This window comes from Thermobia domestica, chromosome 2, assembly GCF_964235325.1.
Source record: "Thermobia domestica chromosome 2, izTheDome1.hap1.1, whole genome shotgun sequence".
In the NCBI taxonomy this organism is placed as follows: Eukaryota; Metazoa; Arthropoda; class Insecta; order Zygentoma; family Lepismatidae; genus Thermobia; species Thermobia domestica.
The window spans coordinates 133,091,613-133,119,245 of record NC_137455.1 but is presented as its reverse complement, the minus strand read 5'-3'; the positions used below and the strand labels follow the sequence as shown (position 1 = coordinate 133,119,245).

Genomic DNA, 27,633 nt, shown 5'->3' with positions numbered 1-27,633 from the left:
ATGCCTTATTTAAATATTACCTTTGTCCTACAGATTGCCTAAGCAGGTTTTCAATGAGCACATGATGTTTTTTATTAACTAGTGAATCCGTAATGACGTCAAGAACAAACAAGCAATTGTAATTGTGCGGATTAGGATATAAACCTTCATAATTATAATAAAAACACAATAACATAAATTCACGCATATGTTCATTTCAAATTTATATTTGAGCCAAATGATACTGGAACTTTTTTATTTTATAAGTCTCTAGAGATAGGGAGGTTTTCTTAGTGTTGATTTAATTCTACGTCTTTCCTACACGGCTAATTAAGCGTAATTTATTGTTAAGATTATAGCATTAGAATAGTGTTACCCGCGAGATAATAAGTATCTTGTAAATTCGAGACGGGATTAGAAAAATGACAATTCTTATCTCATTTTCAAGACTAGAATCGAGACGAGAGGACAAATTTCACGAGTCTGGCGGGCAACTCTAGTTTAATCTTTTAAAGATCGCAGGTCATTACACAATATACTCCAATGATAAAGAGGGTTTGGACGTTATATCATTCCCCTTATGAACATCTTGTTACGCTGCAGGACTCTGATAAGTTCTGGATGAAATTAAGACAAGTGAATGTTGTTTCACAGTTGAAACTATGTAATACTTCAATACCATCCGAATACAATAGTTAAAACTTCGAAGTAGTCGACGACTACATCTACAACTACTGGAGGAATAATATCAAAGAAAAAACCTGTTCCTCAGTCCATATATATATATATATATATATATATATATATATATATATATATATATATATATATATATATATATATATATATATATATATATATATATATATACAGGGTGTTTCAGATAAAACGTCCAGTGCTTATATATCCGAAACGGCTGAGAATAAAAAGATGAAACAAAAACTGAGATAGAAAAATGTCATAGGGCGCATCACATGGTGTTGTTGTAGTGACCCCCAGGGCCCTCCTTCAAGGGGGCCCAGGGGCCAACTTCAAACTGATACAGGACTTTTTGCGGCCATTTTGAAAACGGTGCCCCAAATCGAAAATTCTTTCATACAAAAGTTGTTTCGTATTTCAAGGACTATTGAATGAGGTATGATTCAATACATGTTCCCATTTGAAAATTTGGAGTTGGCCCCTGGGCCCCCTTGAAGGAGGGCCCTGGGGGTCACCATAACAACACCATGTGATACGCCCTATGACATTTTCCTATCTCAGTTTTTGTTTCATCTTTTTATCCTCAGCCGTTTCGGATTTATAAGCACTAGACGTTTTATCTGAAACATCCTGTGTATATATATATATATATATATATATATATATATATATATAGAGAGAGAGAGAGAGAGAGAGAGAGAGAGAGAGAGAGCAGGATTCAGGATTTTCTGAGAGGGTGCAACGATAACTACCAGAACATTTAAATTAAATTTCAATTCTGTGATGAATACTGTTTTGCTTCGTGAATCCTTTTTCTTAAACGGGGAGCACGGTGGTTTGGTGGTTGAAAGCTTACTTGTGGAGCGTGGGTCCATGTTTCGATCCCCGGGCAAATAAGCTTGTGGTGGATGACATCGTGCCGTAACTTTTCTCAGGACTCCCGTTCCCTGCGATTTTCTCATTCCGCCAATCCTTCCATTATCCAAACCATTAATTCCATTATCCAGTCCTTACAGATCGTTAATTTGAACCTTTTTCAGTTTGAATAGAGGTTAACGGAGAGTGTAGAACCTATTCTTGGGACGCTCAATCGATTGCTAAATAGGTGCTTCTCAATATCTTTTACGGTTCTTGCTCTATGAAAGTCAGCATTGAAACCAGAAGTAGGTCTATTGTAAATTGAATCACTTCCGATTTCGATAGTGTGTTCAAGGTTTCGATCCCCGGGACTCTTGAGACCATGAGGCGATAAATATTGGAACCGAAATGATTAATTTTAATTACTTCTTTTTTGAATAGAGGGTTAATGGAGAACACAGAACCTGTTTCTGGTATGCTGAATCGATTGAAAAATCCGCATCTTGATATCTCCTATTGTTTTAGCTTTGATACCTGACGACAGACAAACAAACACATTCTGTAAGACTTTTGGCACTTACGTATAACGGTTTGAAAACCTAAAAAATCGTGTCATAAAGTTTGTATGTAAATTTACAAAATGAAACAAGACGAGGACATCTTTTTCGATAATCAAACTTAGAGAAAAAAAAATCTTCCAAAGCGAGACAAGTTATGACTTACAAAATTTACGAGGTGAGAAAAGGGAACCTTATTTCTCGTCTCATCGCGTGAACAGAGTTATATCAGACGCATTTATTATTATATTGGTAATAGTATTCGATCTGTGTTACACAATAGACTTCAGTGTTTGTCAAAATTGGAGAGTGCCTCAATTACAGTACATTTCTTTGGTTTTACTACTGTCAATAGTTACTGTTTATATAGCGCTTATTATTCTATTGCTATATTATTTAATCAGTGTTCAAAGGAGACGTTTATGCTTGTTGTTTTCGCAGCAAAATGTTTATCTTATCTGAATTACGAGAAAGTAAAACAAAAGTGTGTTGTGAAAAACATTTTTAAAAATTGGCAAAAAAAAATGAAAATTGTCAATGACCATGAGAATCCCTTTCTTGACCAACGTCGTACAAGCATTGACGGATGGGTTTCCCCAGCGAGAGGGTTGTCCGCTGGCGTTATTTGAGTGCTGATTTGTGTATTTTGCGGGAAAGGGACCATGCCTTCGAGTTTCTGAAACTGTATAAGAGGATAGTGAACAGAGTATACATTATGTTAGTGTACGGATCCATCATAATTTAAAAAAAAAAAAAAAAAGGAATTTCGCTTATTTCTACTAATATTAGGCTACTTTAGGTTAGTTCAGATTAATTTAGGTTAGATTTGGTTACGTAATGTTAGATCCAAGTACTTGCATTATCCATTTCATTGTAAATTTTATATGCTTCTGGACCCCTTCTGCTAAACATAACACCAAAAACACAACTAACCTGTGCTTGACGGCCACTAAACACCACGAATGCTATCTAACCGAGTTAAGGTAGGGTGAAGCTGGTGGGCCCGCGCGATTGCCCAGGGATGCATCCGAAGGGAGCAGGGCGTCAGGGATAGTGGGTATCCGCAAGGTTAGAGGAAAGAAGTAGGTTTTAGTACTACGAGTTTCAATAGCGCTTGTCATGCTACAATACTAGCAACGTTTCGCTTGTAAACGTAAAATATATGTTCTTTCCACTTTGCAGTAATATGCAGCTGGTGGAAAATAGTATCCAATAGAGACATCTTTCATATGCACACACTTACTTTATCCATCGTAAAGCTCTTGTGATAATTTTATGTAGTAGCCCTACACTTGTAAACTTAAATTACAGGTGTAATAGTTTGTATTTAATTATATCGGCTGTATAAATGTTATATATATATATATATATAGGGTGTTCCAAAAGTGGCGCCCACGGATCACGGAGCACTATTCTACTGGTCAAAATAAGGCGAAAATGCTATATGACGAAATACCCTCCGGAGCCTCCTTCAGTCGCTACGGAGAACTGAAAATTTACAATGTGGCAACATTGTAGATTAACTTTGAAATATTAGCAATCACGTAGTTACAACGATTATCGCCAGATGGAGTTATAGCTGACAGGCGCAGAGTAAATGGAAATTATATGATACATTTCGAAGAGTAATATTGAGGATAACTTGGGATAATACGGAATATGCTGATTGGCTTGTCACTTGTTTCAGCGTTTTTCATTGGCTAATCCTTTTTCAATTGCAGAATAGTTTGTCATTGCTCGTACTTTTCTTTAGTCTGATAGACGTTGATACTAACGCTCTCTCTTAGCATTGGTAGCTTTATATTGTGGTCTAAGGAAAGTCACAACTAGAGTAATTTATGTGTGTTACACAACCTACACAGAGGATTGATACAAAAGCAAGTTTTGTGCTACTAATTTGATTAACTTGATAACAATAAAATGCATTTGTAGATACTTGCAGTAGTAAAATAATTGTCATGTTAAGTATAATTGCAAAAATTGAAAAAGTGAAGTTGAATAAGACTTTTTTTTATTATTATTTCTACATTACTATTATGAGAATAATACTGTACCTTCTGTGAGACAATGCAAAAAATGCGAATCCGCCGGAATATTTCGATGCAGAATCGGTGCTGTTTTTGTTTTTAATTTTTTTAATCAGTAGGTATCCTCTTGTATGTAATTGTCCAAGACTGGGTATGGATACCACTTAGACTTACAAAAGGTTCCTTTCCAGATAATTCTGAAAATTGGCCCTCCTAAAAATACAATTTTAGGATTTTTGAATGAATATAGTTTCCCATGTTTTTCTCCTTTTTTTTCACTGTGAAAAATATGTATTCTTGAATGAGACTATGGCGGTATAATTAAGGATTTTCTAAGATTCTAACCCCCGACCTTAGTTTTCCCTAAGCTATTATCAACACCTGCGGTTTGTGATACAAGATACCTGAAAAATTATAGTTCAATTTGTCATTTAAAGGAATCTCCACTTCGTCGAGAAGAAAAATACAGTGAATGTGATATTTGCTCTCTTTTCATCATCAGGATCACAATTCCGGATTTTTCCTTCCCTGCTTAAATCTCAGCCCAAATTTTATCCCTTTTATCTACCCTATGAAAATGTCGGGCTCTACTATCATTTGGGGTGGTCAGAATACAAGGAATTCAAGCTCAATTATCAAAGCTTTGAAAAAAAATGACTAAGTTTGTATACATAGAAGAATTAACACTGGTTTCTACAATATAAGAGCTATTTACAATAATAGACGTTAACCTTTCAAGCACTGAAAAGAGCTTCATGTAAAAATCTTAAGTATAAAATATCTTCAAAATATCAAAAAAAGTGGATTTGAATCCATTGTGCAATGAGTGCTCCATTTAGATTAGAATTTAGTTTTTTTTTTTTTTTTTTTTTTTTTTAATATTTTTGTCTGTCTTGTGGGGTGCTAAGAATCCCACAAAATTATTAGTAGTACTAGAGTACCGGTACACCTCCAGAGTCGGCGCTCTTGTTTCTTCCTTTCACTAACATAATTTTTCATTCATGTAAACTGATTTCAAAATTATGTTTTCTTTTAAACTTTCTTTTACAAAATTATATTTTTCTTGAGGAACTTTTCCATCTATAACAAACCGTGAGCATGAGATTGCTTGTTGTCCATCCAACATACGCAAGAATAATACATTATGTATCTGCTCTTATGATTTTTTCAGTTTAGTATTCCCAGAGTATCCCCCGAGGCTAAGAGAGGCGGCAACGACGATGGTAGTGAACAAAATGTGAATTAAGAAAGCGGAAGGAAATGGGAGCCCGTGTACAGGGTGTTTGTTCACAACCAAATTCACTTGCCGCGAGCTGCGATTGAACCAAGGGGTCTCACTCACAGATTATATGACAAATGGAACTTTGGGAGTGGGGATAGGAGGATAAAATGAGAGTTGAAAATAAATGTAGTCTCTATAAAAGAGTTGAATGGTTAGGCATATAGCGTCAAACACATTCATTTGCACACATCAGTTAATAAGGCATTGATTCTGTAAAAGAAACAGGGTCTATACTGGATGTAATAAAAGGTGATATTATACTAACAAACATTAAAGCAAGACGTAAATCTCCTTTCTCACTAATGCCGTGCACAAAAAAGAAGCCTGCAGACCGTACCTATAAAGTATACATTATAACCAATATCCTACTTGACAGCATTTAGCTGCATTTACATAGTCAGGATACGATTCTTTTTGCTGTTGTATCAAAATTTCCAATTGTAGCTAAGTCTTATAGGTTTAACTTCAGTATATCTCAATTGTTGAGGATGCTGGATTAACGCCAAAACTTTTGTGATTCATACTGTGAAACGAAGCTAGAATTACGCTTACCTAAGACAAACTACAATAGACTAGAATGTAATAGACTATGCTTAAAAACAAGTAACAGTGTTACGTGTACATCCCATCAAAGAGTTTGTTTATATGGCATTATATATTTTCTCAAGTAATATCGAAACCGGAAGTGGTAATAGATTTATAATACTTACGGCTTTAGTACAGAGGTTAGTGCTTTTAAGTTATGAGTAGCTACTGTAGTTCCCAAAGCATCTTCGTTTATACTTATACCCACCATCGCTTAGCGCCAGTTCCCTACATGATCAACCCCGCAAGTATTGTCCAGAGTGAATATACATACAATTATTATACAGTTGGTGAATGTTTTCGCATCAATAATCTTTTTAAGGTGTAGCAGTTTGCAGGCATATTATTGATATGTACGATTATTAAAACATGCACCATGACAATAACACTCTAAACTCTGTTCGGCCTATGCTCTAAACTGCGATAAACAAAGCCACATGAAACTAAATCTCGCTGATTTGCTGTTGTCCTACCGACGCTTTTACTCCTCCGCAAAATTGTTCATATGATTTGATTATTACTTTTACTATGAAGCTCCATATAAAACTGCTATATTATTATAAATGACAAATATATAATACGGATTATCTAATAATACTACAATCAAGTGTGGTTAATGGAACAATAGAAATAAGCAGTAAGCATGCGCAGTAATTATGCGCTAATTCAACTGTGGACGCGTGTTTTGCTTTCAAGCCTGAAAGACGGCTGGCATGAATCTCGGTTCCACGAGTGTTGTGTTGAAACGCCAACAAGGTTAACTTTTACTCACTAAACAACAATTGTTTACCAGCGAAATTAAAAAAAAAAAAAAAAAAATCCAGTTCTTTCTTTCTTTTCCGCAGGGAGTAGTGCGTTAATGACGACAAGTATACGCGTAAACAAAGATACTGCACAAATATCGTAGGATACCTTTGGGATACTTCTATCCGTACGCATTATGGTGTAGTACACTGGCTTTACATAGCATTACATTTTACAGTATTACGTGGTTAGGAGCATACACTTTGCATTATGTCTGAGGAAGATCCCCAGATATTTTACTGTTTACTTTTAGACATTAGATCTCTCGACACTTTTGCGCATGACAGAAGTAGAAGAGTCCATTCCAAAAAATAAGTTGGAAAAGTGTGTATGTACGGACAAGTGTTCGTTTTCTTTCCTGAGAGCGAGAGAAAGAAGGTTGGAAGTTTAAACATAGTTGCTAACCTGTGTAAATTGGTTCCAGATCAGCAGTTCTTTCTGGTCAGCGATGATGTCATGCAGTGAGCAAAGCGCTCGTATTTTAAATGGAGCCTAGCGTTGTGTTTCTAAGGGCTTCGATGGAGGGGATTCTGGCTAGGGGACTCGGTTGATTGCGCGAGCGACTCGCTGGAGGACTTGAGTTATTGTCTTTCTCTACAGTAGGCATACGTTTGTGCATATGCAGTTTACTGTATTTTTCTAGTTCTTTCTCTTACCTGTTTCTTGTTTATGCTTGCGTGCGCGCGTATGTGTATGTATGTGTACGTACGTCGTTTTGTATATATTTTATTATGCTGGAGCCAATACCGTCAACCAGTGTTCGTGTTAAAAATCACTTACGTAGTAACGAGAAAAGACTAATCCATAATGTGGTGACATTTTGTGACAAAAGAAGCGCTATAAGACCGTCTTGTAATTCCCTTTTCACAGGCTATCGAACGTACAAGTGTTATTGCGAAAGTATCGGAGTCAACTGAAAAGAATTAGAGAAGTGAAAGCTGGAAATATGCCGAAATTTCAACCGTCAGAAAAAGACTATTATCGAGAACATAGCTTTGGACGATTTTAATAAAGACGTTATAAGGAGAGTTATACATGAATTTTATGCGGACGAGAAAAAAGTTCCAACTATTCGCAAATAGCTTCCTGTGCTGCAAACACGTATTCATTTTCATTGGCAACACGAAATTTTAAGGAAAATTTTACACGAAATCGGTTTTAGCTTCAGAACAAGCGAAAGTTTATAATGGAGCGAAGCGATATAGTTTTAGCTAGAATTCAATATTTGAGAATAGTGCTGCATTATAAAAACGAACAAAGACCGATCATATTTTTGGATGACTCGTGGATAGACAGCAACCTAACCTTCAGCAAATGTTGGCAAAGTAATGAAGAACAGAAATTTGTGGGAACCGGAAATTCCTCGCGGCGTATAATTATTTTATGTGCGAGAGGAGAAATGCTTTTTATACAGAATGCCAATTTAATGTACAAAGTCAATTCGACATCTAGCGAGTGATTATTCTGATGACAGTGACGAATGAATGGATCTAACCAAAGGTAAGTTGTGTAGGTTTATTTATTTATTTTACTGATTGATGGTATCCCTTGGCTATTTAATCTGTAATTGTTTTAGTAAAACTCAACATCTGAGAAATCTGAAATCATCATTGTTACTAATTTATTTTTATGAAACACGTCCATAGTACTCTATGTACGCATGAAATAAATATGTACGAAAGTAGTGAAAACATAGTTCGTTACGCTGGTACCAATTACTTCCATATGTATAACTTCTCATTAGTATAACAAATTATGAAACTTCGACTAAAAGATTCTCAATGTACATTAAATTGGATAACTTCCAATGAGTTAATGCAGCATAATTTTATTTTAATTGCTCCATACGTAAACTGACCCCTGTGAGTTTATTATTGAGAAATACAAGAAATATTCATTATTAGATTTTTTTTGGGGGGGGGGGTGAAGGGGTCTACTGTAATTCTGCCACGTGAACGAGTGTGTACAATTTATGGCAAATAAATATAACTGAACATTTGAGTAAAGATAATAATAATAATAATACCTCTTTTCTGGTTAATTTATCCTTTTCAACATTTCTGTTGAAAGTATTCTACAATCCTTTGGAGACTTAATTTGTAAACGTAGATTGAACAACTTATTTCGTTACATGTTGATGGTTGAACCTTTGAGAAAATGACGTGCAGATAGCTGTAGAACAGGTTAGACCGTAATGCAGCCAAAGATAAATTTACGCGGTATAGGCGAGAAGTCGTATTCTCTATTATAGAATGATACGTAAAAAATGTAAACTTTACTGCATTATAAACATCTGAAACTGATTTCCAGGGAAAGTCTGACTGTAGGTCAGTGGTAAGGCACTTACTTCTGTTGTTGAGAGTGTCTAGTTCGATCACAGTGTGTGTGAAATATGAACAACATAGTGTCCATAGGTCTTACTGGGATTCTCTCTTTTTTCCTCTGTGATTCTCCTGGTTAAAAAGATACGTAGATCCGTGACGTTGGTAGCGAGTATATTTTCCGAGAGCAACAGTTCATTTCGCATATTTTGTAATAAAACAAATGAACAATCAGTGGCTTGTACTTTGAAAACATTTACAAAAATAATTTGCCTTCATAAGTACTGAAAACATTTGTTGTAAAAATGACAATAAGTAGCATGTGTATAAATATTAAAGTGTGTTTGTTTACATAGCCGAATATTAAAGAAAAAATCTTTATTACAGGTTGATGCTGGTACAATATTGTCTTAATAGCTGAAGAGGAGATGGACCGTCAAATAACAGCTGTCGTAATTGGTGCTGGTAAGGAAAACAATCCAAAATTATTAGTGGGGTATGAGTTCTTAAACACTCATATTTTGAAACATATTAAGAGTGGTAAAATTTGGCATAGATTACCTTCCAAGACTAACTAGAAAGCATGTTCAATTGAAACCAACCCGGGCAACACTGCACGCTCTACTGAACATTGACCAAAGTATGTGTGGGGCTAGTGATGCAACAATTAGTAATAAACCATGCATGCCAAACCAGCTGTTAATGCGTAGTATGTGACTATTGTAGCATGGAAAATGTATGGCGGCGATCGCAAACTCGTGTCACGTTGATCTGTAATTCAATAGTTGTTGGTAGAGGAATGTCAGCCTAGGGGAATTCTCAGGAGAATGAGTGTAATTTATGCGGGAAGGTGCATGTCTAAAACAACTGTAAAGAATTGGACGCGAATCTTCCGGGAAGATCAGGAATACGTGACAATCTCTTCACATCCAAGCCAGCCATATGACATCTCGCTACTGACAATCACAGGAAGTTCGTTAATCAACGGCAACAGGATTACAATTGCCGCCATATATTTTCTGTGTCTCCACAGTCAGACGCCACGCATTAACAGCTGTCTGGCGTGCATGATTTGTTACTAACTGGGGGGCACGGTGGCTCAGTGGTAGAGCGATTACCTCTGGTGCGTGGGACCTCTGGTTCGATCCTCCACCCAGTAAGTTTGTGATGGATAACATCGTATCCTAGAGGATTTTCTTGGGGTACTCCCATTTCCTCCCACTTTCTTACTCCACTAATTATTCCATGATTCAGTCACTTGCTTTAGTTATCATTTCCCTTAGCTAAAAAGGCATAATCGTGGGACGTTAAACTCAAAGATTTCATTTCATTTTTTATTATCATTTCATTAACTGTTGTATCACCCGCCCCCCACACACTTTTCTCGATGCTCAGTAGAGTGTGCAATGTTTCCCGGGTAGGTTTTATTTGGATACCTTTTTTGTAAATTTCAGATTCTTTCAAACATTCTTAAATCAGCTAACAGTGTTGTCAATTCTCCAGATTCGAAGTCTTGGGCGTATTATATTTCCAAACACCGTAAAATGATGATGTTGATCACAAACCATCTCAAAGCACATTGACAGAATTTTAATTTCTCACGAATGCCAAAATCAATTAACAGGATAACCAATTTTCGAGACTGAAAATTGTGGGCATGTCGTAATCTTGAACATCGTACAGCCACAAAATTTGGTACAACCATAAATTATCTTCCAAAATGACAAAATACACAAAATATGTGTATCATATTTTTAACACTCACTTGGATGTTCACTGAAGATAAATATTTGTATATAATCAGCTGGTATATTTTGAAGATTAATCAGTCTTCCCCCACCATGCATTTTGTGCTAGTTCGTTTAACTTGTCAAATAGTACGTAGGGGCCGCGGTAGCTGTGGTAGAATGTTCACCTCTGGTGTATGCGGTCCTGAGTTCAAACCCTGCTTCTGCCAAGTGAACTTTGTGGTGGACAAACATCGTGTGCTTGGTTTTCCTCGGGATTCTCCCACTTTCTTCATTCTACCATTTCTCATAATCACCGTCTCCTTCAGCCTAACCGGCATAAGAGTGGGACGTAAAACTCAAAAATTTCATTTCATTTCGTTTCAAATAGTACGTAGTTTGTTTTGTTGCCTTGCTTTTCAGTGTTTCTCGTTTTTCTTCTATGTGTAGTGTTATTCTACACCTGATAACTACATTTTCCAGTATTGTATTGTTTTTCCATATTCACAGTTGGAATGGTTGTGAAACCAAGTCTGTAAAAATTTGCTTTGTATGGACCGTGCCCACTTAGAAAGTGTATCAGTGCTTAGGAAGGTACAATGTGATTTGACTCACGCCATTATTTGATGCCTGGGAATATTTCAAATACTCTTCTTTCTGTTATGCCTCTGCTCCATCTTTCTTGCCATTTCCTTCTTATTTGTTCTTCTATTTCATTTTTTGAATGTGCGTTTGATCCGATGTTACCCCATCTTCTTTGCCATTTCCTTGTTATTTGTTCTGTTTCATTTTTTGAATGTACGTTTGATTCGATGTTCAGAATTATTTTGTATTGATTATTTCGTTTTAATCAGTAATTTCTTGTTCGTTTGTTTTTGTTTATTGTTAGGGGCTGGAATTTCCAGAATAGTCAGTCGAGCTCGAAAGAGTTGTGGTCCTGTGAACCTGATCGATATTCCTCTTTGGGCTCTGCGGCTTGACTCATTTTTGTATTTTATATAAATGTATGTCCCCAAATGCTGCTTCCGTATCCTGTTATTGACTTTAATATTGTTTGGTGATATTTGCATATTTTTTGTAATGGAACATAAAATTTCCTTTTACCAATGCTTATTATGTCGTGCATTAATTTAATTTTTCATATGCTGTTGTAATGTGTTTGTTGAAATTCCTTTTCTTCGTCCAATATGATTCCTAGATATTTTTGTTCTGTAGTTCTTTTTATAGTGTATCTTTCCATTTTTATTGTTGGATTTCTATTCAAGCTTTCGTGAAATAGCATCCATTTTGTTTTGTCGGCTGAAATTTTCAGTTTCTTGTTCTCACACCATCTATTGAGCTGTCCAATGATGATACTTCCTTTTCATCAAATTCTCTTATGTTGTTGGCACTGAAGATGATAATCTGCATACGCTACCACATCTGTACTGGTATGGAGTATTTACCTAAATAGATATATCTGCACCAATGGATAGTTATTCAATATATCCACCCTTGGCCCTCAAACGGTCCGGTCTATCATCTATTGCCACAAAAATCACTTCCAGTGGTATAAATGCTGCTGTTTCCATCAAATATGCTTTCAAGAGTTTCAAGATTGGATGAGATTTAGAACAGGCCTTCTTCTCTAGATTGTTCTACAATCGGTAACTCAAAATATTAATATCGAAATTAACTGAAGGCTAATCGTCACTCATGATGAAATCAGACGTATTGGACGCCAGCTTGTGTGGTGTCATTTTTGCCCTATACGTAGAATCTTGTCGGAATGTCTATTGCTAACCAGCAAACAATGTGGTGGTAAAGGGCTTTACAACTGTCTCCAACTCATCCTTTCGATAGTTGACGGCATCTATTGTAACCCCTTGTCACGCCCCGTCACCTCGTGAGCCGGTCACATCCCGTCAGTCCTCGATGAGTTCATCTTCGAGACGTGTGACTCCGAACTGGCCTGGAGGACGACAGCATAGAATTTCGCAACGATGTATTTCTTAAATAAGGGATCGCCACCGGAGATATTCTAGAGAAAATCTTCTAGAGCAAAAAACGCATTTGGTTCGTGAGAACGAGTAAATGCAAGCGTAAGAAGACGCGATCTAGTTGATTTCTTATTAAGACTATAGACACAGTAAATCCAAAATACCTTAAACATATGTAATAATTACAATGTTTGCCAATAAATAACAGTAAGAGAATTTAGGTTAATCATTTATATTATAAAACACAACAGGTACATAAGCGAACACAAGTTAACACAATCTATTAAACTCGCAATGTATATATACATCGTTACTGTAGATCCATATTATCCAACATTAAACGAAGCTTATAAATTTATGCAGGCATCTAGGTATACATGCACATGCTAATCCAGCATAATGAACGTGAAACTAGAAATATAAATCAGTAGCTTCAAGTATATGTAATAGAAGTAAGCTCAGCATGCATTAGAACAGTTGTAAATAAAGTAGATTAGGTTCGTAGGTATAACACACAGCGTTTCGTAACTAGTCAATGTCACAAGTCAATCTATTATTCGCTGTAAGAGGCGTTCTAAGTATAAGCAGCATAAATTGTACATGAATATACAGATGGCGATCAGAAAAATGGAAACACCTGAAAGAAATTGCAACTTACCAGATTAATATGTTGTTGGGCCAACTTTCGCCTTCAGAACAGCCTTGATGCGACGTGGGATGGAGGCATAGAGGTCGTGAATGGTAGCAAGTGGAATTTTACACCATTCCTCGTGCAGGGCATCGGCCAGTTCTGTGAGAGAGGATGGAGGTGGAAATCGTCGCCGGAGTCGTGTTTCCAAGACGGACCACAGATGTTCAATTATGTTGAGATCTGGGGATTGGGCGGGCCAGGGGATGTGTTGAACTTAATCCCGATGTTCCTCAAACCACTCTGCAACAACGCCAGCTGTGTGAATGGGTGCATTATCATCCTGGAAGATGGCGTCATTGTCCGGGAACAACATCCGGACCATAGAATGCAAGTGGTCTCCTAAAATTGCGACATTATCGTTGGCAATGATTCGTCCGCTAAGTGTGACCACAGGACCCAATGAAAACCAAGATATGGCGGCCCACAGCATTACCGAGCCGCCGCCATGTTTCACAGTTGGGCGGAGACACTGCAGATCATAAGCTTCTTTGGGCGTTTTCCACACATAAACACGGCCCGTGGTTGGGAATAGGGTGAAGGATGACTCATCCGGCCATATCACCCGTTTCCAGTCCTCAACGGTCCAAGCTGCATGGTCGCGGCACCATTTGCGGCGTGCGAAAGCGTTATGGTCCCTGATGAGCGGTTTGGCCCGTGCAACACGACCCCGTAAGTTCATGTCGTGTAATTCGCGGCGGACTGTGATTGTCGAAACAGGGTGGGGGAGGTGCTGATTGAGTTCCTCCGTCACTTGCTCTGCAGTGGCACGACGGTTCTGCGTGACAATGCGCTTTAATACCCGGCGTGACCTGTCACTCATGATTTTCTTCCGCCCACTGTTCCGCTTCCCCGATGTGGTTTTCCCGTGTGTTGTGTAGGCCGTCATCACATTCGACACTGTCCCACGCGACACACCTAACACAGTAGCCACTGCCGTCACCCTCGGCGCTGCGGGCGCCACGACACCACTGCCAACCCATACATCTGACGTGTTGCCAACTACAGGTGTTTCCATTTTTCTGATCACCATCTGTATATTTTATTATTAGCTTAAGCTTTGTAATTAAATATTATATTTATTATTTGTCAGTCAGTTTTCTACTTATTTATCCACTACTTATTTATTTAATTATAATTATTTACTTCGTAACTCATATTTTCTATATTTCTTCATAATTCTATATATACCTTTTCCTTCATTTATTCATAACATTTCATTTGCATCCATAATTGACGATGAATTCATTTCGAAGATTTGCTTTAGCTAACTGATTGTATTCACGTAAAAAGGAGTTACTATATACCGCTTATATAGAACATTGACCAGGGTTAAAGTACATGCATGGAATGGTTATACCTTGAACTTTTTTTTTTTCGTAAGACTTGATTGCTGAGACAATTATGCATGATCTGCTAAGGATTAATGTTATCTGACACGTTCATTAGTATTAATATGCATTAATATGAATGTTATAGCTGTGAATAATATGGACACAAACGCTTTCCAACATAATTTCAAGCTGTAAGAAACTAGAATTTTGACGATAATTTAGGTTAGTTTAAATTACGATGCATCATATGTTCGCTGAATTGTCATAGGAGATCAACCCCTGAATTGGTTTATTCAGAATTTCATTGTATCATTATTCAGCAACCTCTTAAAACACAAAAGTACCATTAGGCTTAAGAAAAGTAAATATAACTTTACCTTGTTGTAATTTCTTAGCCTGTTAACGTACGTAATGTAGTTTTCAGATAAAATATTATTTATTAAAATTGATTTTGAGATTTGTTTTACTAATTTACCAAATTGGAATCCAAATTAAACATATTTACACAGATAATATCACTAAACAGCAAACTCGTTGTTCATCGATTCAGGGAATATTTTTGTTTTTTCATTATTTTTCTGTTTCAGAAAAAAATTTAAAATCATTACAGTCCAGACGAAACTTCCAAACTTACTTCCATATACTGTGTACTTGTGCAGGTTAATTATGATACATACATAACATTATTAAACATACATGAAGATGTAAAAGAAATATTAATTTAATTTAGAGAACAATGAACAACAAACCAACAAACAATTACGAATACTGTAATGGCAGTTATAGTGGAGCATTACACCCTTGCCTCGCAGAAATGCAGTTGTGTGACACCTGCATACGACACCCCCAACCAAACCATAACTGAAGTTTCTTCAGTTCTACCTTACGAATTATGTCAGCGGCCTCCTGAGAGCTATGCACATACACTCTATAATTTTGTCAGTTAAAATTTTCTTCCTTTAAAAATCTTTTCATATGTATGAAAAGATTGGCGGTGCCGACATTTTGTTTATCTCTTTATCAGCCTCTTTGCTCTTGTTGGCCGTATGTGACAGAGACGTGCTGTAAGTCTATGACCGGTGCTTCATCGGTAGACTCCAAGCCTAAGATCTTTACTCATGGGTGATGTAATACGAGATAGGATTTTCATTTCTTTTGCTATGATTTTCTGCTTCCTAAGGGAATTCCTGTAATGGGGTTTCCACTGACTTGGAAATCGTGCAGAAGTCAGGAAATTCAACTTGACTCGTAAAAGGTCTTAGAGAGGTGAGGGAATTTCACAAGAAGCTGAAATAACTTAGAAAAGTCAGAGAATTTTAATTACGGATTTTTACTTGTCACAGCCCATTTTTTTTTTTTTTTTTTTTTTATTTATTTATTTTTGCCTTACCCAGCTATTTGGTAGAGGATATTTCATAAAATAAATTCCTTTCGCAGAACTTCTCTACCAACGCACAAACTGTGTATATTTACGTGCTTAGTAGATAAGGAACTCCCTGGTGGGGGAAACTATAGTTGCTGTTTTATATTATATATAGACCGGAAAATTTGCACAGGATATCATGATCTGGAAAACAGAGAAGTTAGAAAATTCAAGCTTGCCAAATGTGTGGAATCCTGTGAGAATTCTTTAAGCAACAAAGTTTAATTACTGCTTGTGTCCCCATTTATGTAGTCGATCTGTTCTTGTTCTAACATTATTGACATAGTACGTCACATTTGTATTGGTTAGTGGCATGATACACTGTGTGATTTGTAGCGGTTTTAAGGGCTCCCAAATCGCCTCTGATTTTTCGTTGCACTTGTATAGTACAGTCACAGAAATGCGATTATCTTTGACACTCTATTGCATTTAGGTATATAGCTGGCGCCACTTAACTGATGTGCTTGAGTCATATGTCCTTGGGTTATGTGTACCAACTCCTCATCTCTACCTAGAACTACAGCAGAAGCCTGTGGAAATAGGAACAGAATATATGGCAGTAATAGACACTGTAAAAATTGTGAATATGTACGATCGTCAAAATTCTTAGCTACAATTATTAATAAAAAAATAATGTGGAAGACATAAATGTTCTTTGTAATAAGCTGGCTTCAGCAACGTTTACAATTAGATCCTTCGTGGCAATATTAGATAAGCAATTTATATTATGATAAAAAGGCCTTATGTCCCATCTTAAACACAAACTAAATACAACTTTCTTACAAGGCTGTCTATAATCTTTATTATAAATTAACGAGAAATGTTACTGTTTCGGAAGTATATCACTTCCTTCTTCAGACTATACTTCAGAGTTGGAATAGTAGTCTGAAGAAGGAAGTGATATACTTCCGAAACTGTAACATTTCTCGTTAATTTATAATAAAGAATATAGACAGCCTTGTAAGAAAGTTGTATTTAGTTTGCAATTTATATATATATATATATATATATATATATATATATATATATATATATATATATATATATATATCGGGTGTTGCAAAATAAGTGTTACAACGCTTGGGAGGTGACTCCTGCCACTGAGACAAGAAAAAAAGTTCTCTTGAACTTTCCGCTATCGGACGTAGTTTCGGATCTACAACGTGCCGAAAGCGTGAGAAAATGACTTTCGGACACCAATAGTTCGGAAACTATCCAACGTAAAGAGAGCGGGTAAAAAATTCACTGAGGAAGTCATACCTGCTGTATTGAATTTTGCATGTTTCAGAATCCTATCATGCACGCGCAAGGGATTCCCCAAAGTAACGTAGGGATTCCCGGATAATTCGCCAAATGAAAATTGGTCTAAATTGATATGAATTGATAGGGTTTCTACCAGGTAACAATAATTCGTTTGTATTAAGTCCATATCTGCAACAAATACAAAATGGCGGATACCTTCTTGCCCGTTGTGTGTGGTTGCATAATCGCCAGGTACGGATGCTGGCCAACAGTGACGTTCTGAGTATTAAGTGTATCGAATTTGTACTCAAATGCTCTAGAAAGACATCTGGAATGTTGGTAGAGCACAACAGATGAAGCAGGGTGATCACATGTGTGGAAATACTTAACGAAAAATGCCCAGAAAAAATGCACTCATACTAAGTAAACGTGAGTTCAAAGCGTCGGAAATGTAAGGATTAGCGTAAATAACATGAAAGCCATTGCCAATTCACCAATAATATTCCCTTAAACCGATGCAATATGATCTGCACGGTTGCATACCAATAAGGATGCAACAACTGAGGCCAAGTTGAAATTGTGCAAGGGGACTCACAAAGAAACTAGGTAACCTAAAGGAATGTCACTAGTGAGATCGCATGGTCGATATTGAAATGTGGCCAATGTGTGTGTTGATATCGACATGTAGTTAATGGACAAATGTCAACATGTCCCACTACTGCTGGGACACCGTCTCACGTGGAAAAACTAGGAAAATAACGTTGTACATTCTGCTATTACATCTGGTGCACTTTTTGGTAGAACGTAACTAGAACACGATTGTATTAATGAGTCTCTTTGTTTGGGACATTGTCCCACAGTCGACACATATGAAAAGAAATCTCTTAATCCATGGTTTAAATTCTGATAGAGCATGAAAATAACAAACTTGTATAATGTCCCACGTCTTCTGGGACGTATGATGTACTCAAAATATAGGAAAATACCTCCAGAAATTCGTGTCTTATACACAGTACACATGCCAATACAAAGATGAAAATGAACCAATTTAGCACACATAACACTACAGCTGGAACACCATACATATGGAAAATAAAACGACATGAGAAATAGAAAGAAACGTCTTAAAACTCTGATTGTTTACAACTGTGCAGTAGGAGTAATAACATGAAACACACAAGCATGTCGGGAGGCTGTACAAGAGCGCTTGCCAAACAAAGTGGGTACTCCTCAAAGAAATGAATACAGAGAAAGTGAGGCTTCCTCGAGCCTCAGGGCTAGAGTGCTCGCTTTCGATCGCGTGGTCGCAGTTTCGAATCCTACTGGGAGCCCATGGGCTCAGATTCAAGACCCGAGTAGTTATTTTCCTATTTTTCGCACGTGGGACGGTGTTCCCGCAGTAGTGGGACATGTTGGCATTTGTTCATTAACTACATGTCGATATCAACACACACATTGGCCACATTTCAATATCGACCATGCGATCCCACTAGTGACATTCCTTTAGTTTACCCAGTTTCTTTGTGAGTCCCCTTGCACAATTTCAACTTGGCCTCAGTTGTTGCATCCTTATTGGTATGCAACCGTGCAGATCATATTGCATCGGTTTAAGGGAATATTATTGGTGAATTGGCAATGGCTTTCATGTTATTTACGCTAATCCTTACATTTCCGACGCTTTGAACTCACGTTTACTTAGTATGAGTGCATTTTTTCTGGGCATTTTTCGTTAAGTATTTCCACACATGTGATCACCCTGCTTCATCTGTTGTGCTCTACCAACATTCCAGATGTCTTTCTAGAGCATTTGAGTACAAATTCGATACACTTAATACTCAGAACGTCACTGTTGGCCAGCATCCGTACCTGGCGATTATGCAACCACACACAACGGGCAAGAAGGTATCCGCCATTTTGTATTTGTTGCAGATATGGACTTAATACAAACGAATTATTGTTACCTGGTAGAAACCCTATCAATTCATATCAATTTAGACCAATTTTCATTTGGCGAATTATCCGGGAATCCCTACGTTACTTTGGGGAATCCCTTGCGCGTGCATGATAGGATTGTGAAACATGCAAAATTCAATACAGCAGGTATGACTTCTTCAGTGAATTTTTTACCCGCCCTCTTTACATTGGATAGTTTCCGAACTATTGGCGTCCGAAAGTCATTTTCCCACGCTTTCGGCACGTTGTAGATCCGAAACTATGTCCGATAGCGGAAAGTTCAAGAGAACTTTTTTTCTTGTCTCAGTGGCAATAGTTACCTCCCAAGCGTTGTAACACTTATTTTGCAACACCCGATATATATATATATATCACTATAGTATTCGTCATTTTATTCTAATACTGTGTATGGCGTAATCAAGTATGATCTACAGTTAGGGAAAACTTAACTGACATGTGACTTAGAAGAAAGAAATGGACATGATTATGACAAAAAGGATAGAGTTCAAAATCTTCTAATTTTTCAAATTATATTATAATAAAAGAAATATGATATATCTCATATTCCTATCTGAACCTTTTCTATCAGAAGTAAAAATGGTTCATTGATAAGAGATTCAGGAAAATAATTCAAAATATTTTGTTAAGTACAATCTTTTGTACTATAGAGCAGTGGTAACGAATTTGTGGTGAACTGAGAGCCAATTAGAACCAGAACAAAATGAAAACTGTGTTTGGAAACCGGACAAATTTAAAATAAATCGATAAATAAAAGTAAACATACAACGATGGCAGCTTAAGAATATATTACTGGTATTTCTACTCAAATAACTACTAACTTACTCTATGGCCTATGGAACCTGGAGGTTCAGTGCCGCTTTCATAAAAGCTCATCACTGACTTCTATCCTTAGCCAACTGGATCCAGTTTCGACTTTGTATTCATATTTCTTCGAGATCCATCTTAATATTGTCCTCCCATCTACACCTAAGTCTTCCTAATGGTCGTTTCCCGATTGGTCTTCCAGACAAGACTTTTAAAGCGTTTCTACTTTCTCCCATCCTAGCTACATGACCTGCCTACCTAAGCCTCCTAGATTTGATGACCCTAACAATATTTGGTAAACCGTATAAATTATATAGTTCCTCATTATGAAGTTTCAGCAATTCCCCTCTTGGGTCCGAATATTCGTCTCAGGGTCTTGTTCTCAAATACTTTCAGTTTATGTTCTTCCCTCAGAGTAAGCGACCATGTTTCGCAATCATACAGAACTACAGGCATGATTATCGTTTTATATATTTTAAGCTTCAAATTCCTCGACATTATTCGCGACGACAAAAGATTTTGAATTGAAAAATAACACTGCTTTTAGACGACATTTAGTTTCTTTGTGAATACGGTTTTTGTTTGTTAATATTGATCCCAGATATTTGAAAGTATCCACTTTATCAAAAGTATTATTTGATATTTTAACGCATCCGTAATTTCCAGTATTACGATCACGACGAACTTCCATGTATTTATTTTCTCTGCATTTACTTTTAAATCCATGTGCCTGCAAGCGTTTAATAAGACTTCTGCATTTCTTTCTATTGTTCTCCTATCATCCTCTACTACATTTACATCATTAGCATGCGTTATAACCTGGTGAACACCAATCAACTCGAGGCCCTGGATTCTATCTTTGATATTCTTTATAGCGTATTCCAGAACAAAGTTGAATAATAATGGTGACAACGCATCTCCTTGTTTCAGGTCATTCTCGACGTGAAAGCTCGTGGACAAAAATTTTCCTACCCAGACTTTACTTTGCGATTCATTTAAACATATCTTACTTAATCTAATTAGCTTTTTCGGTATTCCAAATTCTGTAAGAACGTTGTGCAATGTTTCTCTCCTAACCGGGAGCGTTTCTAAAATCAATAAATAGTTGATGTACTGGAGTATTGTATTCCCCCTTCTTTTCGAGTATTTGTTGAATAGTAAATATTTGGTCGATAGTTGATCGATTTCGTGTAAATCCACAGTGATAATCTCCAATAATTTCATCTGGTTATGGGGTCAATCTTGTTAATAGAATGTTTGAGAGGATTTTATAGGACATTGATAGAACAAAAATGCCTCGATAATTATTACAGTCAGTTTTGTCGCCTTTCTTGTGAATTAGAATAGTATTTGATTCTTTCCACTCTTGTGGCAGTTCTTCATTGTTCCAGATAAGGGGAATGAGTTTGTGTATCTTGTTCCACAATTTTTCGCCTTCAGCTAAAATTAACTTAGCCTGAATTTCGTCTACACTCGGAGACTTGTGTTTCTTTAATTTCATTATAGCGATTTCTGCCTCTATTCAGTTAGGTTCTGGAATATAGGTTCTGCGGTGTGTATTTCCCTTTCTTCACTCACATTAGCTTTTGGCTTCGTGTTATGTAATTTGTCAAAGAAATCTTGCGTCTATTTAAGATGTTATCTGTATCAGTGAGAACTGTTCCGTTAGCTTTCTTTAATATACAAGCACGCGGTTGATAGCTTTTCTTAAATTCGTTGATACCCTTATACATTTTCCCAATGTTTTTATTTTTACTATTATCTTCAAGTTCCTTAATTTTAGCTTTCAAAAAATCTCGTTTCTTTGTTCTAAAAGTTTTGGAAGTTTCCCGCCTGATGTCTGCGAAACTTTGTGCAGTTATTTCATTCGGATTTTGTAACCAACGTGGTTTTTGCCTGTTTTCTCCTCTCTGCTAGTTGAATGCATTCCTGGTCGAACCCTGATTTGTTTCTACGTATTTCCGCGTGTCCTAATTTTTCTTCTGGTGAAATTTTAATGCTATCTCTAATTTCAATCCAAGTATCCTCAATACTAGTTCACTCCGAATCATCTTAAACCGAAAGTCTATTCGAAACTTCAATTTGATATTCCTCTCTTACCTGGCTCTCTTCTAATTTCTACTCAGATACCAAAACAAAAATGTTTAATGTGCAGTAGAAGAACAAATGTTACTTTTAATGGGAACAATAATATTTGTCAACATTTTTACAAGAGTTTGAAAGAGAAATTTTACAGTTTTAATTTTTATTTACGGCCCAGATGAAATATTCGCGACCTATCATTTGCTCATTACTACTGTAGAGAAATACATGACAACAGATGTAAGAAAACTTGAGTAAATCAAATTTTGTGTGTATTGCACTTCTTAAAGTGAACTGAAAGGTGTACTTTTCTTACCTTTTCCTTCCTTGGTTGCATATGTAACTTCACATATTGATTATTTTCTTGTATTCTTGGTGTTAGTAATTTCTTAATTAAGAATATGTAAATTGCATGTTCCATTCCTTATGTACACGATAAGGTAATAAGAACGCAATAACTGAAATGAAATACGGTGTGATGGATTGATTGTAATTGTTTAAAAGTTAAAGCCGCGGCAAGATTTCTATAATCCTGAAACTTATGCAATATTTTATCAATATTTAAGATTATAATGTGGTACATGTTTAAACTATGTTCTTAATTTGAAAATATAGTAATATTTCTAATAATATTTGTTACCATTACCGAAATACAGATCAATTGCTGGAAACGAGTGGATTGTAAACGAAATGTACGGATATATATATATATACAGGATGTTTCAAAACAACACGGACAACGTTTGAGAGGTGATTCCTGACACCAAGATAAGACAAAAAGTATAGACCAACCTGGGTGTATAAATGCTTCCTTTCGGAGCTATAGGCTGCCGAAAATATGCAGTTCTGTACTTTGAAGGTCCATAACTCCAAAACTATGGGACCTACCATAGTCATGTCAAGAGTTCAGTTAGAAACTAGTATATGATCTATCCAAATATCCAAGTTTCAGAATCTTGCGTTACTTCCGCAACAGTTTTTGTAGAAGTAGTTTTTGAGTACTTCAAAATATATGTCCTAGCCGAACTCCTTCTATAAAAATTGTTGCGTGAGTACCTTGGGATTCTGAAACATGTATTTTTGGATGGCGCACATAGGTCGTATAGATTTGGCGCTATGGACGTATAGATTTGGAGCTATGGATCTTCAAAGTTCCTTTTTTTTCCCTATGTTTTTAGCAGCCTATAACTCCGAAAGGAAGTATTTGTGCACCCAAGATGGTCTATACTCTTTGTCTTATCTTGATGACAGGAATCACCTCCCAAACGTTGTCGGTGCTGTTTTGAAACATATATATATATATATATATATATATATAACTCAAATATATGTTTAATATACTTAGTAGAAAATAATAATCATCATTCTCCTTGTATTTATATTAAAATTAGCTTCAGATTTGAATTGTTCAAGTCAGTATTGTAAGGTTTATTTCATTTCAAGGAAATCGTGGGAGCAACTATGCAGCATTTGCCTTAGATTTTCCTCAAAGATTGAAGATAGTAGCGGTTGCAGATCCTAAGCAGACTGCCAGAGAAAGAATTAGGAAATGGTTCAATCTTCCGAATGAAAGGTATTTGGATTTATGTATCAAATTAAAAATCAATTTCATTAGTACAAATTTTATTGCAATTTTGTTAATTTTCTGCTTAGCCTTGATTTACATGTTGATCTAGTGACTAGTGTGCGTGAATTTGGTACAAGAGGTCCCTGGTTCGATTCTCAGTGGGGACCTACAAATAATAATTGTTTAGATCCCACTTTGTTTCAGATTAGAATTGTATGTTTCCACCTCTGTAGCTCGCTTCTGACAAAGGATGTAAATACGTATTAATCAATGAAATACTGGAAAGGGGAAAGAAAAGTATAATGCAAAATGCGTGCATAGAGTTAGCAATGGTTTTGTTGCAAGAAGATGAACGTATAATTAGGCTCTAATATGCGATTCCGGGTTCTGGACTTTGTGGTGGACAAACACCGTGCTAGTTGGCTTTCTCGGGGTTCTTCCGTTCCCTCCCACTTTCTTCATTCGACCATTTCATTTATTTCTCATCATCACTGTCTCCTTTAGCCTAACCGGCATAACCGTGGGACGTAAAACTTAAAGATTTCGTTTCATTTCAATATGCGATTCCGGGTTCAATTCTCAGAGGGAGAGGGAGAGGGGAAAGCTTCAAACACTAGTTATTCAGATCCTACTTCATATTGTATGTGTCGTCTAATATAGAAGGTGTAAATTTATAACAATCAAATAATCAAAAAGAAAAGAGGCTAAAATGTGGTACAATACGAATACCAATAAGGGAAATTTTACGTACTCTGCGATACCATCAGATTAAAGATGTTGCTAATAACGCAATGTAAATTTATAAAGTTATGTTTTTTCAAATGACACTACGTCAAAATTTTTCGTATTTCAAATTTACATGTTAAAACAAAAAGTTCAATTCCACCTTTATTATTCATTGTTATAAACTAAGGCATTCCACATTTATTATTCAGTGTTACAAACTAAGGCATTCCGCATTGTTATTCAGTGTTACAAACTAAGAAATTCCACATTTATTATTCCATGTTGTAAAGTAAGGAATTCCACATTTATTATTCAGTGTTATAAACTAAGGAATTCTACATTTATTATTCAGGAATTTCATATTTATTATTCAGTGTTACAAACCAAGGAATTCGACGTTTATTATTCAGTGTTACAAATTAAGGAATTCCACATTTATTATTCAGTGTTATTAACTAAGGAATTCCACATTAATTATTCAGTGTTACAAACTAAGGAATTCCACATTTATTATTCAGTATTACAAACTAAGGAATTCCACATTTATTATTGAGTGTTATTAACTAAGGACTAACTGTAAAATATTGTGATCATGATGTGACATATTTCGAGTAAAGAGGAACAAAGTTGCGAGGAATTGAAAATTGAGCTTTTAAAAAAGCCTTTATTTCGCTACAAGGCTTAGGTAAGCATCACACCCAATCACGTAGATGCATTCCAAAAGACGTAAGGAAAATAATGCGGTTTACAGCAATATGATACCTCAATTTATTCGGGAGAAATGAAAAACGTGGTATTGAAATCTAATAACACAAAGTGTGTCTACGGTTATGCAGTCATCTTGTCAAAATAATTTACTCAATCTTCCACAGATGATACATTTATTCTATACATTGTCTTGTATACGCATTCAACGTGGACTATCAAGTATTATTTACTTGATATACACTTTCAACTACCAGTAACTAATATATTTTAAATATCTTCAACATGTACATACAAGCATTACCTCTTGTAATATATTGCTTCTCTTTTATCCAAATATTGCATATACTATTTTCTTAACAACGGCATGCGTATAGTTTCATGTAACTTTCTGCCCAGACTACATCCTAACACATTGGTGGGGATGGGTGAATTGAGGTATCAAATTTATGCAAATGAAATTGTGATCTTTACGTCTGTTGAAATAACTTGTCATTGGTTACTGAAAATCTTCGCACGATAAATATACAGGCACAATAAAATCAGTTTTATTACTAATCCTAAACAAAGTATTTTTCTAAAACAAAAGTCGTGAAAAAAAAAAAAGTTTCAATACCTTGTTAACTTTGTTTCTACTTATGCAAACTATTTCATATCATGATCATACAAGATGGTCCAATAAATCTTCCACATTTTAAAAGCTAATTAAAGAAAAAGTGTTGATATGTTTTCTCACACAATTCCAACAGCCTTCTTGGAAACGAGATAATAAGGTGAAGTGTATATTCTGTTTATGATGATTTTGTATGTGATTCGTGCATGCAAACTACATCAACTACATCAGATGGAAGTCCTATTCTTTGGAACCCGTGTAAGTAGGATGTCTCATTCCTCGTATGGACGTAACTCAAAACCTAATCAGTTAAGAAATAACTAGTATCTTAAATCTACAGTAAGTTTTCGAATATAAAGATTGAGCGAGCTTTTGAGCGTTTATCACAATTCAAAAACTACTCCCTGTTATTAATTACGTTAAGTCAGTGTTGTCGCATGTAGTTTCTAGCCAGTAATAGGTAGACATGGTAGGTAATTTTAAGTGAACAAAGTAAATTAATATATATATGATATGCATATTTGCTATTTGTTTCAGAGTATTCGTCAGTTGGGAGGATGTAGCATCGATGGAGAAGATAGCAGATTGCGCTTTCATAACTACTCAAGACCAAATGCACAAGGATCCTGTAGTAGCGTTTGCTAGAAAGGGCTATCAAATCCTATTAGAAAAGCCGATGGCTATAACGAAAGAAGATTGTTTGACAATTTACGAGGAATGTGTAAAGAACAAAGTGGTGCTTGCAGTCTGTCATGTTTTACGCTATTTTCCACCGGTGATCAAAATGAAAGAAATAATTGAAAGTGGAATAATAGGAGATGTTGTTCACATATCACATAGAGAAAATATTGGCTTTTGGCACTTCGCTCATTCTTTTGTTCGAGGTAATGTATTATTAAATATTTAGTTTTCTTCTGAGTACCTAGAGACGATTCAGATGCTTGTCGTATAACTGTTGCTCACTATTTTGTTTGATGTGAATTAAACCTTACTTAACGTTGGACATAACCTGATCACTGCCTGCAATCCGGGGAAACTATGCATTGAAAGTGATTTGAGCCCTGTTCAAATGAACCATCCATCATCAGAACTTGAACATTAAATAATTATTCACTTTTATACTGATCACATTACATTACGTGCCTTTCTCATAGTGTCACAAAGCTATTTTGCACCGTAACGGGTTATTTTGTTTCTTAGTTCTGACAGCTAGAGTATGTGTTGCAAACGTTCTTTACTCCACGTCTTCTTGGAATAATTACGCTTGTAAACTTCGTTTAGAAATTAAACAGTTGTTCATTCGTGTACTCGACTTTGTAGTCTATCTCAGTTGTTTGTACAAAGGTTAGTTACTTCGCAGTTAAGATCTGCTGATTTGTGGATTCATTACTCACACCACTTTTTTGCTTACATAACTCCTAGTCTAAGACAATATTGAAAGTGTAAAACAGACAGCTATATTAGTATTTGCAAAAGAGGATTGTTCTTGTTTTGATGTGTGAAATTTATAGTGCAATACACACGTTCACCTCGCTGTTTCGGAGCGAGCCACAGCAAAAATCAATAGGACAAGGTGTACCTTCACTGCCTTTTCCCGGTGGTATTTCATTAATACTCCTATTATCCTATTCCTACTTTTATTCTCCGTGAACAAGGC

The 27,633-nt window shown here is 36.1% G+C and overlaps 1 protein-coding gene across 2 annotated transcripts in view; it reads left to right on the top strand.

Moving 5' to 3' along the window:
- Nucleotides 1-27,633, top strand: part of LOC145675578 (putative oxidoreductase YteT) — a 70,657-nt gene that overhangs the window by 8,873 nt on the left and 34,151 nt on the right. Inside the window, exons 1-4 of one of the 2 annotated variants that reach the window (XM_081746110.1) lie at nt 7,699-8,291; nt 9,500-9,577; nt 23,809-23,938; nt 26,514-26,860. In XM_081746110.1, the coding sequence (XP_081602236.1) occupies nt 9,541-9,577; nt 23,809-23,938; nt 26,514-26,860 (514 nt within the window). In that variant the 5' untranslated portion in view covers nt 7,699-8,291; nt 9,500-9,540. Of the gene's footprint in view, nt 1-7,698; nt 8,292-9,499; nt 9,578-23,808; nt 23,939-26,513; nt 26,861-27,633 lie in introns of those variants that run through there. The other variant, XM_081746101.1, reaches the window with a different exon arrangement.